General features: G+C 37.3%; 1 protein-coding gene across 1 annotated transcript in view; it reads left to right on the top strand.

The window, feature by feature from the left end:
• Positions 1–878: 878 nt before the first annotated feature.
• Positions 879–24,130, top strand: part of obscna (obscurin, cytoskeletal calmodulin and titin-interacting RhoGEF a) — a gene marked incomplete at its 5' end in the record, with an annotated part of 48,149 nt that continues 24,897 nt past the window's right edge. The window contains 37 exon segments of the mRNA XM_048210434.1: positions 879–1,185; positions 2,043–2,204; positions 4,311–4,415; positions 4,491–4,757; positions 4,951–5,220; positions 6,104–6,370; positions 6,561–6,824; positions 7,130–7,396; positions 7,474–7,743; positions 7,822–8,088; positions 8,268–8,534; positions 8,707–8,979; positions 9,352–9,615; positions 9,715–9,981; positions 10,074–10,340; positions 10,429–10,695; positions 10,907–11,173; positions 11,253–11,519; positions 12,368–12,716; positions 13,317–13,322; positions 13,468–13,790; positions 13,923–14,189; positions 14,280–14,546; positions 14,642–14,908; positions 15,088–15,354; positions 15,441–15,707; positions 16,767–17,036; positions 17,157–17,435; positions 18,556–18,813; positions 19,711–19,977; positions 20,160–20,426; positions 20,578–20,844; positions 21,079–21,345; positions 21,421–21,687; positions 21,769–22,035; positions 22,118–22,384; positions 23,805–24,071. Of these exon segments, the coding sequence (XP_048066391.1) occupies positions 879–1,185; positions 2,043–2,204; positions 4,311–4,415; positions 4,491–4,757; positions 4,951–5,220; positions 6,104–6,370; positions 6,561–6,824; positions 7,130–7,396; positions 7,474–7,743; positions 7,822–8,088; positions 8,268–8,534; positions 8,707–8,979; positions 9,352–9,615; positions 9,715–9,981; positions 10,074–10,340; positions 10,429–10,695; positions 10,907–11,173; positions 11,253–11,519; positions 12,368–12,716; positions 13,317–13,322; positions 13,468–13,790; positions 13,923–14,189; positions 14,280–14,546; positions 14,642–14,908; positions 15,088–15,354; positions 15,441–15,707; positions 16,767–17,036; positions 17,157–17,435; positions 18,556–18,813; positions 19,711–19,977; positions 20,160–20,426; positions 20,578–20,844; positions 21,079–21,345; positions 21,421–21,687; positions 21,769–22,035; positions 22,118–22,384; positions 23,805–24,071 (9,541 nt within the window).

Raw genomic sequence — 24,130 nt, 5'->3', positions numbered from 1 at the left:
AGGAATGACGCGTTTTTGTAGGCCAACCCGGAAGTTAGCGGCGCACGGGTTCCCTCGGTTGAAAGCCTATGCATTTTTCCCATAGACTTTTGGAAAATCGCAGAAAATAAGCTCTGTGTTTAACAAAGGGTTATGACACTTACACGTTTGTCTATCAAGATAATCTTTACAAGTTAACACAACATTTATAGATTTTGAAGCCTAAATAAAGTCGCCAGATATAAAAGGCTAACAGTAGGACTACAGCACACAATGGTCGCGGATCAACGTCGTCACAAAGCTTCCTCAAACTGTATTTAAAAAACAACTTTATATAAAAACATGCTCGCTGATTATGATCTGTGCTGTTATGAATACTTTTTCATGAGAAATGCTGTCCAAATTCCCGTTTTTAATGATGACGTCTAAAGTCCCCGCCAAAGGAAGTAGTCCCTTTTAGCAACTTCTTAGCAACCGCCGATTTTAAGACACAGTAAAAGTTTAAAAAAAATCACAAGTGGGTTATAACTGGTGTGTTTTATGTCATAGATCAAAACGTGAAAGTATTTAGAGGTTTTGTTAACCACAGACCTTATTTCAGGCGATTTAGCAAAGACCCATAGACTTTACAGCGTTGGAACCGGAAGTCCTAAAATGCTAACTCGCTTCCGGGTTTTGTCTACAAAAATGCGTCATCCCTGAGGCACTATATTTTTATATCCCTAAAGTGACATTCGTTGGAAGCTGAGACATTCACGTGAGCACAACTCAGTTTGTGTTTTGGCGCAAGCACGATGCAGGAAAGCTAGAAAGCAGGAGACCGCGACAGTTTGTCGTGCTCGTGCGCAAGCTTATAATCTTCCCCCGCAAATGTCACCTTAGGGGCTCCGTGGTAACGCACTAAAGAAACACTCACAATTCCTCTATTTTTGTCTAAAGTGAATAGAATTCAATTGGTGAAAGGGCTAGAGGATGTGACGCTGTGTGAGAAGGAAGCCTGTACATTTGAGGTGGTCCTCAGTCATGCCTACGTCAAGGGTGAATGGACCAGGGATGGAGTCCCATTTAAATCCAGGCCTGTGTGTCGAATTGCCACGCAGGGGAAAAAACACACACTCACGCTGACGCGGGTCACGGTTGCTGACATGGGCGTCATCAGCTTCAAGGCTGAAGGGATTGAAAGCTCTGCTATGCTGACAGTCAAAGGTACCACCAAACCCCGTATTTAACCCTGTAACCCCTGGCATATGAAATATTAGTCAGAATTTTTTTTTTTTTTTATCGATTTCTGTAGTTTTTATTGTGGGGAGCAAAACATAATGCAATGCAACACGATTGAGAAATGTACAAAAAACATTCCTCAAAAGACAGTATCATATTAACTTGATTTTTCAAAAAAAAAAAAAAAAAAAATGTAGGGATAATCAAGTAAAACCTAAGTTGCTTCAGTCCAACAAGTGTTCATCTTGAAATATTAAGAAAAATTTAAATGCTATTTAAGTTTGCTTTATAAAAATCAATAAAGATTCCTGAAGCTGTACTTTTGAAAATTATACTAAAATGCCTTTTTACTTGCTTAAAAAGATGACAGAAGGCATGTAGTAAATTTTACAAAGTTTTGATCATGTTGATTTAAAGGCCTTAGAAATTTGCATATAAAATATGATACAGTAGGCTTTAGAGCAGGGGTGTCCAAACTCGGTCCTGGAGGGCCACTGTCCTGCAGAGTTCAGCTCCAACTCCAATTAAACACACCTGAACCAGCTAATCAAGTTCTAACAAGGCATACTAGGAACTTACAGACAGGTGTTTTGGAGCTGGTTGGAGTGAAACTCTGCAGGACAGTGGCCCTCCAGGAATGAGTCTGGACACCCCTGATTTAGAGGGTTAATGCCATATAAATTATTTAATTTCTCTGTGTGATAATGGGTGGGACGCCTCAGATCTCAAATATTTTGGATAATTTTTATTGTAAATTTACAGTAGATGAGTGGTCTTTAAAGTGTTCCCAAACAAGCTGCCTGTGATAGCAGTTTGCTACTATCATGTCTCCTTTCTCTCAGCCAGGGATATAAAGATTGTGAAGGATCTTCAGAATGCCAGTGTGTCTGAGAGGGAGAGTGTGACATTTATCTGTGAGGTCAACTGGGAAGATGTGGATGGGAAGTGGTATAAGGACGACAGCCGGTTGAGAGCTGGAGACAGTGTTAAAATAAGATGTGAGGGTATGTGTGAAAGGTTTTGTGACACTTTGACTTCTGGTGGACGTCATTATGTTCATAACAGGGTCATTCTCAAAATATGGTACAACCATTTCACCTGGCTTTTCAGTCATGAAAAAGACATTTCAAACTTCATATGAAAGCATAAAAAAGCATTATATAAAAAAAAAATTAAGAATTACTGCACAGTAGAACAAGTTTGCAAAAAAATCAAAACAAAATAAGTAAATAATTATAAAAAAAAACCCCAACAATGTGTCCCTTGATTTCTTTCCATTGATGTTTTCAATGTTAAAAACTGAAAATACAATATTTTGAAAATAAAAAAGCTGTGTATGTAGCTGTGTACCATGTTGAATTTTTTTTATCTTTATATTATATACAGGGAGTGCAGAATTATTAGGCAAGTTGATTTTCTGATCATATTTTTTTCCCAAGCACATTTTACCAATTCCAATCCACATCAATCTTAATAACTACTATTAATATTGTTTTTAATCATTTATAAGTGATATATAATTGTTCATGAAGGCTGGAAATGAAAAATGCCTTATATTCAGGTGTGCAGAATTATTAGGCAAGTTTTCTTTTACAGGCAAAATGAGCCAAAAAAGAGATTTAACTCAGACTGAAAAGTCAAAAATTATTAAATACTCATGAGAAGAACGCAATACTAATGCAATACTAGAAATTGCAAAGTTAAAGCATGACCAAGGGACAGCAAAATGCTCATTGGGTCAGCGGGGTCAGACAAAAACAGGTGGAAAAGAAAAGACACATGTTAACTGCAAAATAATTAAGAATTAAGGTGAAGAATTAAGTGTGAAACCATCAGGAACCCTTTAGTCTCCAGCGCCACCATTTTCCAGAGCTGCAACCTACCTGGAGTCTCCAGAAGTGCAAGGTCTCAGGATCTCAGAGACTTAGGTTAGCTAAAGAATCCTAAAAAATGACCTGCACTTGATAAGAATCACAAGCTGAAGTGTTATAAAATACATGAAGACTGGGTTTTAATAGGGCTTATAGACAGACAGCTTGAGAATGACTCCTGATGGACCAGCACCACATCCTCTTGTACCACTGTTTGAAGAATTTATCCAGAATCTGGCAGTAAGGTGTTTGAGTTCACTTTTAGTCCATCTCTTATCCTGAAATGTCTGTCTTGCAGAGATGGACTAAAAATGATCTTCCAAAACTTACTGCCAGATTCTGGAAGATAAATTCTTCAAACAGTGGTACAAGAGGATGTGGTGCTGGTCCTTCAGGAGTCACTCTCAAGCTGTCGGTTTATAAGGCTTATAAAAACCCAGTCTTCATGTATTTTATAACACTTCAGCTTGTGATTCTTATCAAGTGCGGGTCATTTTTTAGGATTTTTTAGCTAACCTAAGTCTCTGAGATCCTGAGACCTTGCACTTCTGGAGACTCCAGGTAGGTTGCAGTTCTGGAAAATGGTGGCGCTGGAGACTAAAGGGTTCCTGATGGTTTCACACATAATTCTTAATTATTTTGCAGTTAACGTGTCTTTTCTTTTCCACCTGTTTTTGTCTGACCCCGCTGACCCAATGAGCATTTTGCTGTCCCTTGGTCATGCTTTAACTTTGCAATTTCTAGTATTGCATTAGTATTGCGTCCTTCTCATGAGTATTTAATAATTTTTGACTTTTCAGTCTGAGTTAAATCTCTTTTTTGGCTCATTTTGCCTGTAAAAGAAAACTTGCCTAATAATTCTGCACACCTGAATATAAGGCATTTTTCATTTCCAGCCTTCATGAACAATTATATATCACTTATAAATGATTAAAAACAATATTAATAGTAGTTATTAAGATTGATGTGGATTGGAATTGGTAAAATGTGCTTGGGAAAAAAATATGATCAGAAAATCAACTTGCCTAATAATTCTGCACTCCCTGTATATATATATATATATATATATATATATATATATATATATATATATTTATTTTTTTTATTTTTTTTCATCTTTTTTTAAGGCAGAATATGACTATTTTTTGAGAATGACCAAAAAGTATTTTGCCTTTAAAGTTCAAAATGTTTTCAGCAGGTCTTTCAAATTCTCACAAATTCTTCAAATCATACAAACAGGTAAAATACACTCCCTGACCTATAAATCAGTCAAGCCAGAAGATGCTGGTGAAATCAGATTCACTGCTGAGAGGGTCTCTTCAACAGCAACACTACGAGTCAAAGGTAAACAAAAAGAGCATTACATTTTATCCGATAGTCTTCAATAGTGTTCAAATTTAATAAGGATGATCATTGCAGAGCTTCCAGTTCATTTTTTGAAGCCCCTGAGGGTGAAGATTGCCATGTACAAACACCGTGCCTTGCTGGAGTGTCAGGTCTCCCGTGCCAATGCTGTGGTTAAATGGTACAGAAGAAACCATGAAATTGTGCCAAATAGAAAGTACCAAACTATTAATGAAGGTGTGTACCGACAACTTATCATAGATGATGTGGGCTCCTCAGATGAAGACACTTTTGTCTGTGATGCTGTTGATGAGAGGACTTCCTGCCAGCTGTTTGTAGAGGGTGAGAAGTATTTTTTTCCCCTAAAGTAAACGTAATCATAATTTAAATACAATTTAATTATCCAGTTTCAATATTATCATTGATTTAACAGATTCATTCTTAGTCTACTTTTAATTCATTTAGCCAGTTAGTCAATCCTTTTGAAATGTTAGCTACGACTTTTATGCACTGGTTATTTGATCTATTTTTACAGAGCAGGCCATCAGCATTTTAAAAGGACTCAGTTCTGTGGAGGTCATGGAGCCTAAGGAGGCTCGTTTTAAAGTGGAAACCAGTATTAAATTAGAGAGGGCACCAAAATGGACCCTGAACGGGCAGATATTATTTCCCTGTCCAGAAATCAGGATTGAGAGACAAGGAACCTCGAACAGACTTATTTTCACCCAAACTGACAGTAGCATGTGTGGCACTGTGCAGTTCTCCTCGGGGAAGAGCAAGTCAGAAGCTCAACTCACAGTTACAGGTAATTATCTTGTCAATCTCAAATATTCAGAGTAGGGGTACACAATAAATTGGTGCCATATTAGTTATTCGGCCAATATTACAAGTTTCTTATTATTATAGTATCGGTCATTTAATTGTCCAGTATTTCTGCATTTAGGCTGCATTTACACTGGCACAAAAAAAAAACTTTTTTACTCACATCTGACACGAATCGGAATTTGTTGCACATGTGTAAACACAAAAATCAAAATTTTTTCGCATCCATTATGAGCCACTTCTAAATGTGGTTTTAAATCATCCACGACAACTGTAAACTTATCCATGCTGGCAAATAATTATGGCCACCCAACATGAATTATATAAATAATTTTAGTGCAATCATTCAAAACTGGATCGTCAAACATGTCGCATAGTAAAGCGATCAGAATCATTTTGGGTGGGGATTAATGTAAACACAGATCTCAGATACCAGTTGTGTCTAAAGTGAATGTAACCAGGCGGTACAAAGAAATCGGTCAAAAGATCAGATCTGTGCATGAAGACTTTTGCAGTCATGTAATGCTTTAACTTTAATCCTTAAATTAACTAATAATTTAATAATGCTGTTAAATGTAATCTTTAACATGTCTCAAAATGGATACCCATAATAATATTGTGATTAAATTCACCTGTGGAATAAAAAAAATATTAATTTTAGTTTTTAGTGATATTTTGAATAAATTTAAACTAGTCATTTATTTTAATATTAGCCATTTATCGTTAATCGGCCATAACATATTAAAATATCATTTTCTGCTCTTCAGGAATTTAATATCAGTGCATCCTTAAATCAGCATAGAGCCATGCATTTGTATTATATGGCTTGTGAATCATGTGCCTTCTTGCTTACACTTTCCTAATAGAGCGGCCTTTGATAGTCAAACAGCCTATTTCCGATGTGGAGGTGAAGGAGAACGGGTCAGTTACTCTCAGCTGTGAGTTCTGTCCGTCCCCCAGAGTGGTGCGCTGGTTCAAGGGTAGAACCCCCCTGTTTGCCTCTAATAAGTACACAATGAAGCGAGAAAAGAACCAGGTTGAGATGACCATCCTGGGTGTGAAAGCAGTAGATTCAGGAGAGTATCGCTGTCTGGCCGGTGGCTCAGAGACAAGAGGAAGAATCAGTGTTGAAGGTAACTGCTTTTAGCTGCAATATTAGGGAGTTTAATATACCTGCGAATTTTACCCACACCATCAAAATAAGACACAATCTGCACTCCCTGGTATAGTCTTCCATATGCACGAGTAGCTTTTCATGAAGCATCTTTAGAGCACAGATAAGACAAGTTCAGTACATTAGAAATATTTTTTCTTTTCCTGCAGTTAAAAGGTTGAAGATCATAAGACACCTGGAGCAAGTAGAGACTGAAGAAGATGGGTCTGCAGTATTCAGTTGTGAACTGAGTCACGAGTCACCCAGTGTCCAGTGGCTTCTCAATGACCGAATACTATACACCAACCACATCAACAAAATCCAGAATTCTGGAAAAGTGTACAGTCTGATTCTAAAGCGACTCGCTCCTCAAGAGAGCCGTGTAACATTCAAAACCTTGGATATCAGCGAGTCTGCATTCCTCAGGGTCAGAGGTGAGGTTTTCAGTAACCATGGGACTAAGAAAACAGGATTTTTGAATAATCTGATGTCCAACTTGTCTACATTCAGACACATACTTCCATTGCATGTTTTTTTCTATCACCATTTCCCTTTCGGAGCTCCGTATCATCCATCCTCTATTATTATAATATATTTTTTTAGTTTCTATAGCAGAAATTATCAATCTTTCTTATTGTACATCATAATGTTGTGAAGCCTAAATTCACTAGCATGCAAAAGTGAATGTTAATTTTCTTTGGTGTAAATTTCTAATATCGGCCATTTATGTGTCTATTAGAGAAGCCAGCAGTCTTCCTCAGGTCACTGGAGGATGTAGCAGGTGAGGAGCGTGGTGAAGTCCTTCTGCAGTGTGAAGTTTCCAGGCCATCTGTAACTCCTGTCTGGAGGAAAGATGGTGAAACTCTGACCGCCAATGAGAAGTATGAGATTCTCCATGTGGGAAAGTCATTGACTCTTATAGTTCGCAAGCTGAGAAAGGACGATGGAGGGGAGTACAGCTGTGATATTGGCTGCAGCCAAACTAAAGCGAAAGTCATAGTTCGTGGTAAGTTTCATTATCTCTAATTGAAATAATTTACAAAAAAAAAAACATTTTATTTAAACTGAGGGACTTTTTTTCAGCCCTGCGCATTACAATTACCAAACGCATACGGACAACAACTGTGCTGGAAGGGGAAAACTGCAGTTTTGAGTGTGTCCTGTCCCATGATATCATCGATGAAGCATTGTGGATCTTGAACGGCCAACTGATTGTCAGCAATGGACGGATCATAGTCGCTAACAAGGGGCGCAAATACACAATGAGCATTCAGGAAGTTACTATAACTGATGCCGGCGAAGTGGTCTTTACCATCAAAGATCTCAGTTGCAGGACTATGTTGTTTGTCAAAGGTGATATTTTAAATATCACAAATAATTTAAGTTTCCAAGTTCAGCATTGCTTACTCTCTGTCTCTTCTGTTTTCTCAGAGAAGCCTGTTAGAGTGTTTCGGGATATGCTAAATGTTAAAGCGACACCTGGTGAAGATCCAGAGCTCAGCTGTGAGATCACCAAACCTGATGCAACAGTTAAATGGCTGAAAAATGGGCGACTAATTAGAGTCAGCCCAAAATATGAAATTATCCGAAAGGATTATTTAGTGAAGCTCATCATCCATAATGCAGCCATAATGGACTCAGGGGAGTACTGCTGTGAGGCTGATGGGATTGCTACAAGGGCAAGATTAGATGTCAGAGGTAAGTACTTCCTTATTCCCTATTATGAAGTTGAGTTGGCTCATTTTATACACTTCTTTATTAATTTTTCTAAGTGCCACTGCTCTTGCAAGCTCAGTACATTCTGCTGAATGTTATTTACACATGTTACAAACAAATGTTTTAAAATGCTACTCTCTCTTTTGTCTTTATGTATTTAGACTTGCAACATACATTTGCGAAGGAACTGAAGGATTTGCGTGCTGAGGAAAAGGGCTCAGTGATCATGGAGTGTGAAACCAGAAGGCCCGCCACTACCGTGACCTGGTTAAAAGGCCTGACAGTGCTCAGCTCGGGACAAAAGTACATGATGAAGAAAAAGGATGTTGTCCTTACCCTGACCATCTTCAGTCTGGAGAAGAGTGACAGTGCGGTTTACACCTGTGATGTTGGAACAATGCAGAGCAGAGCATTACTTACTGTTCAAGGTAGCCAAACAATAAATGTTTTAAAATGCTTTCAGAATTATATACCTTTAAAGAAAGTTAATCTGAGATGCTTTACTAGAATAAAATATTTGGACACTATTTTATAGTCACTTTATGAATTGTAAAAGTTTTTATGCATCTATTGAATTTTTTATATGAATCTGGCCCTCAGGTCAAAAAGTGGTCATTGTGGATGAGCTAGAAGATAAAGAGTGTCTAGAAGGAGATACCATCGTCTTCAAGTGCCGAATCTGCCCAAGTGACTACACTGATGTTAAATGGTACCTGGATGAGACCTTACTCTACACTAATGATCTTAATGAAATCAAGATGATGCCTGGTGGCTACCACACTCTTACCTTCAAACAACTTGCACGTAAAGACACTGGCACCATCTCCTTTGAGGCTGGGGACAAAAGATCATACGCGTCACTACTAGTCAGGGGTAACTATTATAAATCATGACACTTGACAAGAAGCATGTGGCATATAAGCACATGAAATAGTGGATTGCTGTTAATAATGCTCATAAGAAGGCTTTTTGAGATGAAACTAGTCAATATGTCTTTTACTGCTTTGATATTATAAATAGATATTATATATAATTTCTTATATATAATGTTATATAAAATATACAATTTTGAGGTTTAGAACAAAAAAGGAGTTTTAAAGAGGTTTATGTGTAAACATTTTTGTCTTGTTGTTGTCTATCATAAAACGAAAAATGTGAAACATAAGAAAATACAATGCAGATTCAGAATAATGTACAACATAAATCTGAGATATGTCTTTGTAATGCAACCTCTTTGAATAACAGAGAGACGCCCCACGATAACTAAAGCATTGGAGGACACAGAAGCAATTGAAGGAGGAAGTTTGATGCTGTTATGCAAAACCTCAAAGCCATGTCATATTGTTTGGTACAAAGATGGCTGTTTAATCTGGAATTCCTCAAAGTACTTAGTGAGTCGATCTGGAAATGAGGCCAGGCTGGCCATCCGTGATGTAAAAGACAGCGACGCAGGGGTGTACGAGTGCGATGCAGGATCGGTCAGCAGTAAAGCCACTTTGACTGTTAAAGGTATTTCAGATGTCTCTTTTCCACAATCTACCATGTAGGAAGTTTTAGTTTTACTACTTTTACTAAAATTACATCATCTTTATGTTTGTTTCACATTAGTCATTCCTGCTGAGTTTACAAAAGCGCTTCAGAACCAGGAGGTCAAAGAGGGAGAGAGTGTGACGCTGACATGCGAATACTCTATACCCGGCGTCCAGTTTATTTGGCGCAAAGGACCCGAGATGCTAAAGTCTAGTGAGAAGTACCACATGAGGCAGAGGAAATCTTGCATTTCTCTTACAATACACAATCTGAAGCCGGAAGACTCTGGGAATTACATATGCATTTGCAGAGACCAAAAAACTATGGCTACAGTTACAGTCAATGGTACTGATTATACTATGAAAATGAATTCATAACATTTGTCTTTGATAATCAGCTATCTTGTAGCTTCACTTGTACCATTCCCTCTTTTCCAGCGGTTCCTATATCATTTGTTAAAGATCTCAAGAACCAAGAGATAGAGGAGGGTAAAAATGTGACATTACGCTGTGAGCTTTCTAAAGCTGGAATCCCTGTGGAATGGTTGAAAGATGAACAAACTCTCTGTCCTGGTGAGAAGTATCAGATGAGACACATAGTCACCATACTGGAGCTGGTAATCAGAAATCCAGTGCCTGAGGATAGTGGAACATACATGTGTGTGTGTGAAGATCAAAGGACCAAAGCCATTATCAAAATACGAAGTAAGACAAGATGTTCAATATGAAGACTTTGCTTTCTTCAGTGATCTGAATGCTAAAAAAGCTTATATATTATTTTATATTTCCTTAGCTCAACCTATCACGTTCAAACAGAAGTTAAGAAATCAAATTGCTGAGGTGGGAAACAGTATAATCTTACATTGTGAGATATCCAAACCAGACACCCCTGTTGAGTGGAGAAAGGGGAACAACCTGCTCAAGTCCGGAGAGAAGTACAAGATCAGGCAGAGAGGCTATATGCTAGAGCTGAAGATTTTCAATTTGACCCAAGAGGATAGTGGAGTCTATAGCTGTACAAGTGAAACTTCCCAGACATCAGCCAACATTACTGTTAGTGGTAAGCTAGTTCATTTCACAAGTCAATCATCCAAAATAAGGATTTTTTATTTTTTTTTATACTTGCCCAGTCAGGCCATATATACATATATATACAAGTGACTGTACAGTCAGCTGGCCAGAAACAATTTCCGCCTGTTCGTTTGCCAAAGTAGAAAGCGCAAAAAAAAAAAAAAAAAGGATGTACTTATTTGTTTCTTTTTGTTCTGTAGCTCAACCTGTCACTTTCAAAGAGAAGCTGAAAAACCTGGTAGCTGAGGAAGGGAAGATGATAACATTGCATTGTGAGCTTTCCAAAACTGGTGTCCCAGTAGAATGGTGGAATGGAGATGAGCTGCTCCAGCCTGGAGAGAAGTATAAGATGAGAGAACGAGACACATCAGTTGAGCTGATCATCTGTGAGGCCGTGCCTGAAGACAGTGGAGTCTACAGATGTGTCTGTGGAGACCAAAAGACCAAAGCTACAATTAAAATTGTTGGTAAGGTTTTGCTTCATTGAGTTTTTGTTATTAATACAAAATTGATGTTATTAGAAAAACACGTATGGTGGTTGCGCAGGTGCTCCTGCAACTTTTAAACAAAATCTTAAGAACCAAGAAGCTCTGGAAGGGGAATCTATAACCTTACACTGTGAGCTCTCCAAAGTTGGAGTACCTGTGGAATGGTGGAGGGGAGATAAACCGCTCCTTCCAGGGCCGCGGTATCAGACGAGGCTGAATGGAAGGACAGCTGAATTGGAAATAACTAATATTTTCCCTGAAGATGCTGGAATATACAGTTGTGTGACTGGAGGCCAAAAGACCACAGCTGAAGTGAAAGTCAAAGGTAGGGTTAAATGTTAAATATGTTAAATTAAATGCCACATTGAATTTAACAAAATATTCATGATTCTGAAGCTGAAAATACAGAAAAATATGAATATGCTTGCACTCTGTCATTGACTAGATAAATTTAAAATAATGGAGGCCACTTTTTACTGGTAACATAAGACATTTGGCATTATCTTTGGCATTATCAAGACCCACAAATATTCCCCCATTGCATTATTATACATTATATTTAACATTATATATAGTAGTTCAATGTAGAAATGACACTAAAACTCTGTAAATCTGAATTTTTTCTCATACAGTAATTTTCATTTTGGGTGAACTATACACAATACATATTGTCACTATCCACAATACATATTGCATTTTTGTATTGCGATATGAAAGGGCCGCTTCCAAACAAACTCTGGTGCAGTTCAACTGAAATATGAATGCAACAAGAACCAAAGTCATATAAACAATTACACATTTTATATGTTTTTCAAGGTAAAAATACTATCTTACGTACGCACATATAACAAGCGCATTTAGCCCAACACACAGCATTGTTTTGGATTTTCAGTAATTTCTGTTGCAAAACATACATTAAAAAAAGCCTTTTTTTGTATCTTTCGGTTCAGTGTTAAAAATTACAGTGTGAACGCTAAGCGAACCAGGAGTTAATGTTTTTTTGTGTTTTTTGGGGTCTGGATCAAAAGAACCACAAGAACTGAACTACAAGTGTGAACACACCATAAATCTTACAGACCCCAAACTTTTAAACAATGGTGTATATATCATATGATTTCTGCCTGTGAGGTAATGGTTCATATTAAAAGACCAAAAATGACAATATTTTCTCAGCTCTTCCAATTACATTCAAGCGAGAGCTTCAGAACCAGGTGTCTATAGAGGGTGAGAGTGCAGTATTTACCTGTGAGCTTTCAAAGCCTGGTGCTCCAGTCGAATGGAGGAAAGGTAGAGTAATTCTGAAAGCCGGAGCCAAATATCACCTGAAACTGGAGGGACGATTAACCAAACTGGTTATAAATAACCTTGTTGAGGGTGATGCAGGAAATTACACCTGCAAAACCAAAGATTCACAATCAACAGCCGAATTGATGGTTCAAGGTAATAACCAAATTACTGCTGAATTTTTGACATTATGGTTTTCATATGCATTTCATTTTCATGACCATGTGACTTTTTTCTAGCACTGAGTGATCAAAGTTCTTCCATTTCATTTAAAATGTCCATTTCCTCCACAGCTACTATTGTCCATAGTCAGGTTTGATGCCATATTGAATTTAACAAAGCATGAAATCGAGGCTGTGAGGTATGGACTTACAGTCTTTACTTTTTCAAGCACTGTATAAAGGCCCTAGATCATGTAATTTTCACAACTTTTTAAAACTGTTTTATGGCGCTTTTCAGAAAGACGTTTTGTCAGCTGAACAATCAGTATGTTGTTAGACAGCAGTACAATTCATTAAACGCACTATACTTTTATCCCTCACAGCCTTGTTTTCATTCCTGTCTAAAATTATATATGGCTCTACCCTGATTAAGGTCTATAGAATGCTGTCATGGCATTACATAAGCCCACTGCTCAGGTTAAATTAATCTCTCAACAGTGATAAAATCACTGTTGGATTTTCATTACATTATGATTTTAAATCATACCCTCTAATTACACTCCATATTTGACATCAGAAGAGTCTTGTTATCAGAAATCCCTTCATGTATTATTGGTTGATTAAAACTGTTACGTAGAAGTGTAGCTTTTATCTTGATCTTGCCCAATTCGTTACAGCATGGGGTGGTTATGAAGCGATAAAATGAACCCCAATAAATTGCATTTATTTAGGAATTTACCTGATAATTATTAAAGTTCATTGAGCACAAAAAGTGTCCACTGGTAAGTTTCTGGTAATACTTCGGTGGGAATATTCACACATTTGAAGATCCTATAACTTTCAGTACGTGAATACAGGCTTTCTCAATTCTTGGCTTTCTGAAGGACTCCCTGCTACCTTTAAAGCAACTCTGAAGAACCAGGAAGCTCAGGAGGGGAACAGTGTCACTTTGCACTGTGAACTTTCTAAGGCAGGAGTTCGAGTAGAGTGGTGGAAAGGAGAAGAAATGCTAAAGACTGGAGAAAAATATCAATTGAGACACAAAGAAGCAAAAGCAGAACTGCTAATAAGGAAAGCACAACCAGAAGACAGTGGAGTTTATCGCTGTGTATGCGGAGATCAAAAGACTGAAGCCATCATCAAAGTTAATGGTATGAATGTGTTCCAGGAAGTTTTCAAATGCAAGTTCCTGTAATTGAGCATTAGCCAAATTTTACTAAAAATAAGCTATGAAAAATTTTTATAAGACACATTATCAGATATACAACATCTGCTTTGTATAGCTCTCCCCATCACTTTCAAACAAGAACTTATGAATCAAGAGGGTGAAGAGGGGAACAACATCACCTTGCGCTGTGAACTCTCAAAAGCCAGTGCTGATGTGGAGTGGTTGAAGGGAGAGGAAGTCCTTAAGCCTGGAGAAAAATACCAGATGAGACAGATTGCAACTAAAATGGAGCTTGTTATCAGGAAAGCCGTACCTGAAGACAGTGGAGTCTACTTTTGTGTATGCCCCGATCAGACATCCAAAGCAACGGTTAAAATCAATGGTATGAAACTCAAGCAAGCAATTAAATAATTGCCAATTTTGTCAAATATATTCGGCTTAGGTGACACAATATATATTTACAATTTCTTAGCTCTCCCTGTCACGTTCAAACAAAACTTGAGAAATCAAGAAGTGGTGGAGGGCAACACTGTTGCTTTGCGTTGCGAGCTTTCCAAACCGGGCGCTGCGGTGAAATGGTGGAGGGGTGAAGAGATGCTGGAAGTTGGAGAAAAGTACCAGATGAGGACCGAGGGAAGGATTGCTGAACTACTCATCAAGAATGTCAACTCTGAAGATGTCAGCTCCTACAGCTGCACTATGGGAAAGGAAAAGACGACAGCAGAAGTAAAAGTCAAGGGTACGCTCTACTACTGCAAGACCAAATATTGATTGATTACTCTCTTCGAATCATTCTCAAACTTAATTTGAACACATTTTTCATGGTTTTCATAGCTCTACCCGTCACTTTTAAAAGAGAACTCCAAAACGAAGTAACTAAAGAAGGTGGGCAAGCTGTGTTAAGCTGTGAGCTCTCCAAACCTGGCACTCAAGTCGACTGGAGAAAGGGAAGAGTTATTCTCAAACCCAATGACAAGTATGAAATGAAGCAAGAGGGAACATTCACCAAACTGGTCATACGTAATGTTGAAGCAAGTGATGCTGGGAGCTATTCATGTAAAACCAAGGATTCTGAGTCAACTGCTGAGCTAACCGTTAAGGGTAAGGCATGCAGACTTTTTGCAGAGGCGTCTTGGCACATTTTGGGCTTTTTTGGCTTGCTCTTATGATTTTTTTTTATTGCTTCTTGTGCTGTAGTCTTCTGCTTCGCTGTGCTTTGAGGGGCTGCATGGTTTTGTTGTGAAATAATCAGGCATATGTCTTTTGGTTGACGCTTCCAGTTCCACCTATCACTTTTAAAGTCAAGTTGAAAAATCAGGAAGTTGAGGAAGATAATACACTCGTATTACACTGTGAGCTCTCAAAAGCTGGATGTCCTGTTGAATGGAGGAAGGGGGAAGAGCTCCTCAGGTCTGGGTATAAGTATCAAATCAGGGAATGTGATGTTACAAGGCAGCTGATCATCATGAAAGCCATACCTGAAGACAGTGGAGTCTACAGTTGCATTTGTGGGGAGCAGAAGACCAAAGCCACGGTCAGAGTGTTCGGTATGGATGAAGGTTTTAAAGAAAATTGAGCTTTTATTATCGCTTGAGCTCACTATGAGCTAACATGCTAATGTGCTACTCTTCAGCCACGCCAGTAACGTTCAAACAAAACCTGAAGAACCAAGAGGCTCCTGAAGGAGGTGTTGTTATTCTGCATTGTGAGTTGTCCAAGGCTGGGGTACCAGTAACATGGTTGAGAGGTGACGAGGAGCTTAGCAATGGAACTAAATACAAGATCAAGCAGGAGGGATTGGTTGCCGAATTACACATTAAAAACGCCCTTCCTGTGGATGTTGGGGAATACAGCTGCATTGTTGGAGACCAGAAGACAACAGCTGAAGTTAATGTTAGGGGTAGGTCCAGTGCCACTTTAATGACCTTCTCATTGAGTTCACACAGGGTTGTTCTAAATTTTGAATAATAATTCCGCCAAATCAAAATTTTAAACAAAGAAATCATGCATAGAATAGTTTTGTCTTTGCATACATGCTAACATTGTGTCTATACCAATTATCTTGACAACATTTTTACAGTGCTGTAAACACTATATGATACCCAGAGCTGGAAATGAGTGTGTCCGCCTCGGTTGAAATCGTGTTTGGTTTAGATCGCGTTTCGGTTGAAATCGAGTTCCGGGGTGGGGGGTGGAGGGGACAAATCATCGCAGTGGGGGTAGGGGGGATATGTACACTACCTTTCAAAAGCTTCAGTAAGATGCATTCAATTCAACAAAAGTGCCAGTAAAGACATTTATTATGTTACAAAAGCTTTCTATTTCAAATAAATGTTCTTTTGAACTTTGTAATTATTAAAGAATCCTGAAAAAAATATTACTGTTTTCACAAAAATATTAAGCAGCACAACTGTTTTCAAAATTGATAATAATAAGAAATGTTTCTTGAGCACCAAATCAGCAAATTAGAATGATTTGTGAAGGATCATGTGACACTGAAGACTGGAGCAATAGCTCCAGTTGGAAAAATATTTCACTATATTACTGTACTTTCATGTTTTTACTGTATTTTAGATAAATGCAGCCTTGGTGAGCCTAAAATCTTACTGACCCCAAACTTTTGAATGGTAATGTACTGTATGTATATTTCCATTTGAATAGAATCTGGTCATCTAAAACTGCCCTAGAATGGTGGAAAAAGCATTTCAAATCCCCCGTCTCCACATTTATGGTCCCCTTACTGCATCTCGGCCATTTCCACCACTGTTGATACCCTCATGATCCTTTCATGAACCCTGTATGATACCCTTCATGAATCACAGGGTCATACACGCATCATTTCATATCATAAGCTCTACCAATAAACATTTTCTACCAATAAACAATTTCTAATTTGCAAAATACTCTAAATGCTTTTGATCTGTTGTTGAGATTATACTTCTCCTCACACCTCTCACAGCTGCTGCCTCTGTGTTCTTTGAGAAAGAGCTTGAGAGTCAAGAAGCAATAGAAGGGGAATCTGTCCTGTTTAGTTGTTTACTCTCTAGCGACAATGCCCCAGTGACCTGGAGAAAAGATGCAAATCAGATCACACAGGGTGGGCGATACACCCTCCACCGTAAAGGTGCCACTCAGGAGCTCGAAATCAGGAAACTGAGAGTGGAGGACGCTGGCGTGTACACATGCAGCGTCAGAGGCAAGAAGACCTCTGCAACCCTCAGAGTGATAGGTACAGTAAATCATAACAAGCCTACATAATTTAACACAAAAAAATTAAGTTTGCTTCAAACACAAATGAACTACAAGGACTCCTGTGCATTCCTTTATTTGGTTAATGTTTCCTTTACAGAGCGTGTGAGGATTGTGAAAGGACTGCGTGACTTGACGGTTACTGCAGGCGAGAGCGCCCGCTTTGTGTGTGAGCTTTCTCACGAGAACGTCCTTGATGGGGTTTGGTGGCTTGGTTCCAATGTACTGCAGGAGAATGAGATGAATCAGATGAGTATCTGTGGCAAAGAACACCAACTGGTGCTCACTATGACCACACCTGAAGAGTCAGGTGTTGTGTCCTTTGTGGTGGGAAATGAAAAGACTTCTGCTCATCTGTGTGTAAACAGCAAACCTAAAGGTGAGTGTAAGGATCCTCATTGCAAACAATTTCTTTTAAAGGTGCCCTAGATTATGTTTTTAAAAGATGTAATATAAGTCTAAGGTGTCCCCTGAATGTGTCTGTGAAGTTTCAGCTCAAAATACCCCATAGATTTTTTTTTTATTAATTTTTTTAACTGCCTATTTTGGGGCATCGTTATAAACGCGCCGATTTATGCTGCGGCCCCTTTAAATCCCGTGCTCTCCGCCCACAGAGCTCGCGCTTGCCTTAAACAGTGCCTTAACAAAGTTTACACAGCTAATATAACCCTCAAATGGATCTTTACAAAGTGTTCGTCATGCATGCGGCATGCATGCGTCGGATTATGTGAGTATTGTATACTGTTATATTGTTTACATCGTTTCTGAATGAGTTTGAGGCTATGCTGCGTGGCTAAAGCTAACATTACACACTGTTGGAGAGATTTATAAAGAATGAAGTTGTGTTTATGCATTATACAGACTGCAAGTGTTTAAAAAAGAAAATAGCGACGGCTCTTGTCTCTGTGAATACAGTAAGAAACGATGGTAACTTATCCACATTTAACAGTACATTAGCAGCATGCTAACCAAACATTTAGAAAGACAATTTACAAATATCACTAAAAATATCATGATATCATGAATCATGTCAGTTATTATTGCTCCATCTGCCATTTTTCGCTGTTGTTCTTGCTTGCTTACCTAGTTTGTTGATTCAGCTATGCACATCCAGACGTTCTGCCCTTGTCTAATGCCTTTCATAATGATAATGTTGGGAATGTGGGCTGGCATATGCAAATATTGGGGGCGTACACCCCGACTGTTACGTAACAGTCGGTGTTATGTTGAGATTCGCCTGTTCTTCAGAGGTCTTTTAAACAAATGAGATTTATATAAGAAGGAGGAAACAATGGAGTTTGAGACTCACTGTATGTCATTTCCATGTACTGAACTCTTGTTATTTAACTATGCCAAGATAAATTAAATTTTTCATTCGAGGGCACCTTTAATTTTATTATTAAACAGCAGACATACAGTATTGATATAGAAAAGTATTGTATATCAAATGCATTGTATTCTTTCAACTTCATACTGTAAAGTGCATTCTCTCTTTATAGTTTTCATTGAGGAAAACCTGAAAGATATGACCATTTTTGAGGGAGATTCTGCCACCCTGTGCTGTGTGACTTCTGACACCTGCACACCTGTAACCTGGAAACGAAATAATGTAACTCTGCTCCCTGGGGAAAAGTATGAACCTCTGAAACACGGGAAACGTAATATTCTTCTAATTCACAAAGTCAGAAAAGAGGATGCTGGGATTTACATGTGCGATACAGGAGACATGCAGAGTAGTGCTACTCTTACAGTCAAAGGTAGGAACTGCCTGAAAGACATTTGTTCCAATTATAAAGACTAGAAAATTCTAACTATATATATATATATATATATATATATATATATATATATATATATATATATATATATATATATATATATATATATATATATATATATATTAGTCAGAATGAATAGATAGATAGATTATAAAATGTTTTTATGCTATAAGATGTTTTTAAACCTGATGTATCACCATTTCAACATGTTATACATATTTTAATAAAAACATTAACAAATAATTTATTATTATATTAATAATAATAATAAAATTTGATACACTTAACTAGTATTTAAAAACTGAATGAATTTATACATTTTTGTATGCATTTACATATTTTTAAAATGTGATTTATTTACATTTTTATTTTTAATTAATAAATTAATAATTCTTTATTTTTATTTTGATTGGCACTCCTAGTCCACCATATTTCAGAGATGGAATTTGTTATGGTAGATTTACCTGTTGAAATGTTTATTAGGTAACGCTTTACAATAAGGTTTCATTTGTTAACATGAACTAAAAATGAAAAATACTTCTAAAACATTTATCAATTTTAAATTCTACATTTACTAACACAATTTTTATTTTAAAAAATGTATATGTTAACATTAATGAACTGTGAACTAACATGAACAATGAACTATTTATTTTTATTAACTAACATTAACAAAGGTTAATAAATGCTGTAAAAATATCTTTCTCATAGTTCGTTATCTAATGCATTAACTAATGTTAACAAATAAATCCTTAGTGTAAAATTTTACTGCTTATTCAACTTGATTCTGTACAAATCAGTATACAAAGTGTATTTGTGCAATATTTATTGGAAATGGCACATGTATGTAAGGGCTCTTGGCTTACTACATTTCAGAGCGTCCTTTGTTTTTCTGCGGGGAGCTCCAAAACCAAGAAGCAGAAGAGGGTGAGACTACTTTCTTGTGCTGTGAGTTGTCTCAGCCTGGAGTTGCAGTTGAGTGGAAGAAGGGAGCAGTTCTGCTTAGACTGGGTAACAAATATGAGATGAAGCAGGATGGATGTGAGCTACAGCTACAGATCAATGACCTCACAAGTCAGGACAGTGGGGCCTACAGGTGTTGTGCCGATGGCATTGAGACGAGGGCCAGTATTACTGTGAAAGGTGTGAACCAAAATAATTGCTTGTCTGTTTATATTTTATTTGATGTTGAGAATTTGATCTATGCATGAACTGAATGTTGATAAATGAGTGAAAATATTCAGTGGCACTTCATAAGATACATTTATTTTAATGTTTATTTAACATTTATTTTTACCACTGTTTCTTCTCCTCTTATACCACAGAGCGCCCTTTGTATTTCCTTGAAGAGCTTCAAAACCAAGAAGCAGAGGAAGGTGAAACAGCTTTCTTGTGCTGTGAGCTCTCTAAACCTGGAGTACCAGTACAGTGGAAGAAGGGGGCAATGCTCCTGAAAAATGGACAGAAGTATGAAATGACGCAAGAGGGCAATGAAGTACAACTTCAGATCCACGACCTCACAAGTCAAGACAGTGGCATTTACAGATGCTGTGCTGGCAACCTAGAAACACGGGCTAATATTATTGTCAAAGGTAGGTATGCACAGTATACCATAACAGTTATGGTTTATATTTAAATTTACCAGTATCAGTCGATATTGAATATCTATATTTATGCTGTATTTAAAAGATGAAAAGAGTTTCCTGCAAAGTAAGTTAACATCAATTTGCCCTTCCTTTTCAGAGCAACCTCTTTTCTTCTGTGAGGAACTTCATAACCAGGAAGCAGAGGAGGGTGAGACAGCCTTCCTTTGCTGTGAGCTCTCTAAACCTGGAGTTGAAGTGCAGTGGAAGAAGGGGGCAATACGACTGAGACCAGGAAACAAATATGAGATGAAACAAGATGGCTGCAAAGCACAGCTACAGATCCATGACCTGACACGTCAGGATAGTGGCACATACAAGTGCTGCTCTGGAAACCTGGTTACCACAGCATCAGTTGTTGTCAAAGGTGAGAGCCGTGACATTAGAGTTTCATAATATGGTTTTGTGAAAAAGTATTTGTGATTTTTTTTTTTTTTTTTTTTTTTTTTTTGTATTTTTAGACTGAATGTCATCAGCTCTTTGATCAAAACCTATGAATGCATTCAAGTGATCCTTCATGGACAAAAAGAACAATAATAAAATATGTATTTGAAAAATAAAAACAAAATGAAATACATACTGTATTTATATTTGCTTTCAGAACAACCTTTGTACTTCATCAAGATGCTTGAGTGTCAAGAAGCAGAGGAAGGGGAAACTGCCTTTCTTTGCTGCGAGCTTTCAAAAACTGGGGCTGTTGTAAATTGGAAGAAGGGATCTGTGCTCCTAAAACCTGGAAGAAAGTATGAAATAAATCAGAATGGTGGTGAACTGCAGCTTCAGATCCATGAGCTCACAAGCCAGGACAGTGGTGTCTACACATGCTGTGTTGGTAGTCTAGTGACCTCAGCATCTCTGGAAGTGAAAGGTATAGTATATTCAATATAGATGAGTTGTTAGAATACACATTAATTAAAATTAACATTATATTTTCTGCATTCAGAACAACCTCTGTATTTCTGTGAGGAGCTCCAAAGACAAGAAATAGAAGAAGGTGAGACTGCCATACTGAGCTGTGAGATCTCTAAAACTGGAGTGGAAGTGCAGTGGAAGAAGGGAATGCTGTTGCTTCGACCAGGAAACAAATATGAGATGAAGCAGGATGGCTGTAATTTACAGCTTCTAATACATGAGGTGAACAGTCAGGACAGTGGCATCTACAAATGCTGTGCTGGTAGCTTGGTGACCACAGCATCTCTTGATGTGAAAGGTGTGTATTTTTATGAAATGAAAATTTTTAAAATGTCAGTTGGATACTATTATTGAATTATTTTTTATTTTCCCTCACTAGAACATCCATTGTTCTTTTCTGAGGAGCTCCAAAACCAAGAAGTAGAGGAGGGTAACACAGTCATATTGCGCTGTGAGCTCTCTAAACCTGGAGATTCAGTGCAGTGGAAGAAGGGAGCAGTGATACTTAAGCCTAGTGAAAAATATGAGATGAAACAGGATGGCCGTCAACTACAGCTTCAGATTCATGAAATAACAGCTCAGGACAGTGGGGCCTACAAATGTTGTGCTGGTAGTCTGGTCACAACTGCTTCTCTTGTGATAAAAGGTAAGTGAATTATTCAAATGGCATCCATTTGTTTTTTGATTAACATGTAAAGGCCATATATGTTTTTGTTTTCCCTATACAGAAAAGCCATTGTTCTTCTCTGAGGACCTACAAAATGAACAAGCAGAAGAGGGCAAGACTGCAATATTGTGCTGTGAGCTCTCTAAACCTGGAGTTTCTGTGCAGTGGAAGAAAGGAACAGTGCTTTTGAAGCCTAGTAAAAAATATGAGATGAAACAGGATAGTCGTCAACTACAGCTTCAGATCCATGAGTTAACAGCTCAGGATAGTGGGACTTACAAATGTTGTGCTGGAAGCCTGGTCACAACTGCTTCTCTTTTGGTGAAAGGTAAGTCAATGGTTCTCAACCAGAGGGCCGGGCCCACTAGGGGACCTCAACAAACTTCTAAGGGGGCCTCAAGATGACTTAAATAATTTAAAATAAAACAAAGCAAGTATTAAAATAAGATAACCCTTATGGAAAGAAAATATATTTCCCTATATATGAATGAACAATATATTATATGATTTAACAGTATATTTGAAAATATACAGAAAAATATATTGCATAAATATATTACAATATATTGAATAATACATTAGGAATTGCCGCTTTTCATGTATTGAAAAATATGTGATAATATATTTACTAATATATCATAATGTATGTAATTTTATATTCAGTTATATACTTCATAATATATAGATTTATATGTGATCAGATATGGTTCTGCATGCATAATATATTGCAGATATATTTACTCATGCAGTATAAACAAATATTTAGTAAAATATATTATCTAACACATTTCTCATATTTTATAATTATTAACATTTTAAATGTTTTATATTTTCAAGCTAGTTAACAAAAGCACACCTGCATGTACTAAAGTTTCTACCAAAGAGACTATCACTGTGTTATAGCATGCACAGCCATTACTTTTTAAATAAAGTTATTATAGTCTTAATGGTGATCAGCCAATCATAAACCTAACCACAGGCTCTACTCTTCAGCACAATGGTAACCCCAAAAACTCACACATACCAGAAAACCTTTTAAATTCCAAAATAATACAACTTTAAACACTAACAGATCTCCCCCTATATCAATATTAACCAAAACACATGACATAACACTTAATTATAACAGTTACTCTCCTTTAACAGTCAAAAGCAAAGCATGCTGGGAACTAGAAATCTGTTGTAACCACTGATTGCAACTCATTCCATGAATGTGTGCATATGTGTGAACAATACATTCACATTTATATGGGAACATGAATGTGCAATATATGTACACAATAAAGGATAAAACTTGTAAAGCTATTTATAAATATTTTATATGTATCAATATATAGCCATACATGGTCAATGCATATATTGCAGTATATTGAAAAATATAAGCACTAGTTTCCCATATATGGATATGTATCATGTAATATATCGCATTATATTTTGCAGTATATTCCCATATATTTTTGTTCCGTAAGGGAAAAGAACTAAATATCAAGATATCTGTTAGTTTTTGGTTATTTTTCTAACAAATATACATCTTTCTAGTTATGCCAAACTCTATAATAATTTATTGGCTAGAAATTGTGAGTGGGGAGGGGGTTCAAAAAGGTTGAGATCCACTCACGAACGTGAATATTTCAAATGCCATTTTTCTACATTTTGATCTTTGACATCAGATTTCCTTCATTAATCTGTCCTTTTTTTTTTTTTGATAAGCATGTAAAGGCATATATGTTTTTGTTTTCTGTCTTCAGAAAAGCCATTGTTCTTCTCTGAGGAACTACAAAACCAACAAGCAGAAGAGGGTAACACAGTCATATATTGCTGTGAGCTCTCTAAACCTGAAGTTTCAGTGCAGTGGAAAAAGGGAACAGTGCTTTTAAAGCCTAGTAAAAAATATGAGATAAAACAGGATGGCTGTCAACTACAGCTTCAGATCCATGAGTTAACAGCTCAGGACAGTGGGACTTACAAATGTTGTGCTGGAAGCCTGGTCACAACTGCTTCTCTTGTGGTGAAAGGTAAGTCAGTGGTTCTCAATCAGGGGCCTTAACAAACTTCCAAGTGGGCCTCAAAATTT

This window comes from Megalobrama amblycephala, linkage group LG12 (assembly GCF_018812025.1).
Source record: "Megalobrama amblycephala isolate DHTTF-2021 linkage group LG12, ASM1881202v1, whole genome shotgun sequence".
Lineage (NCBI taxonomy): Eukaryota > Metazoa > Chordata > Actinopteri > Cypriniformes > Xenocyprididae > Megalobrama > Megalobrama amblycephala.
Note: the sequence above shows the minus strand (reverse complement) of the source record. Positions and strands in the feature narration are given on the sequence as shown.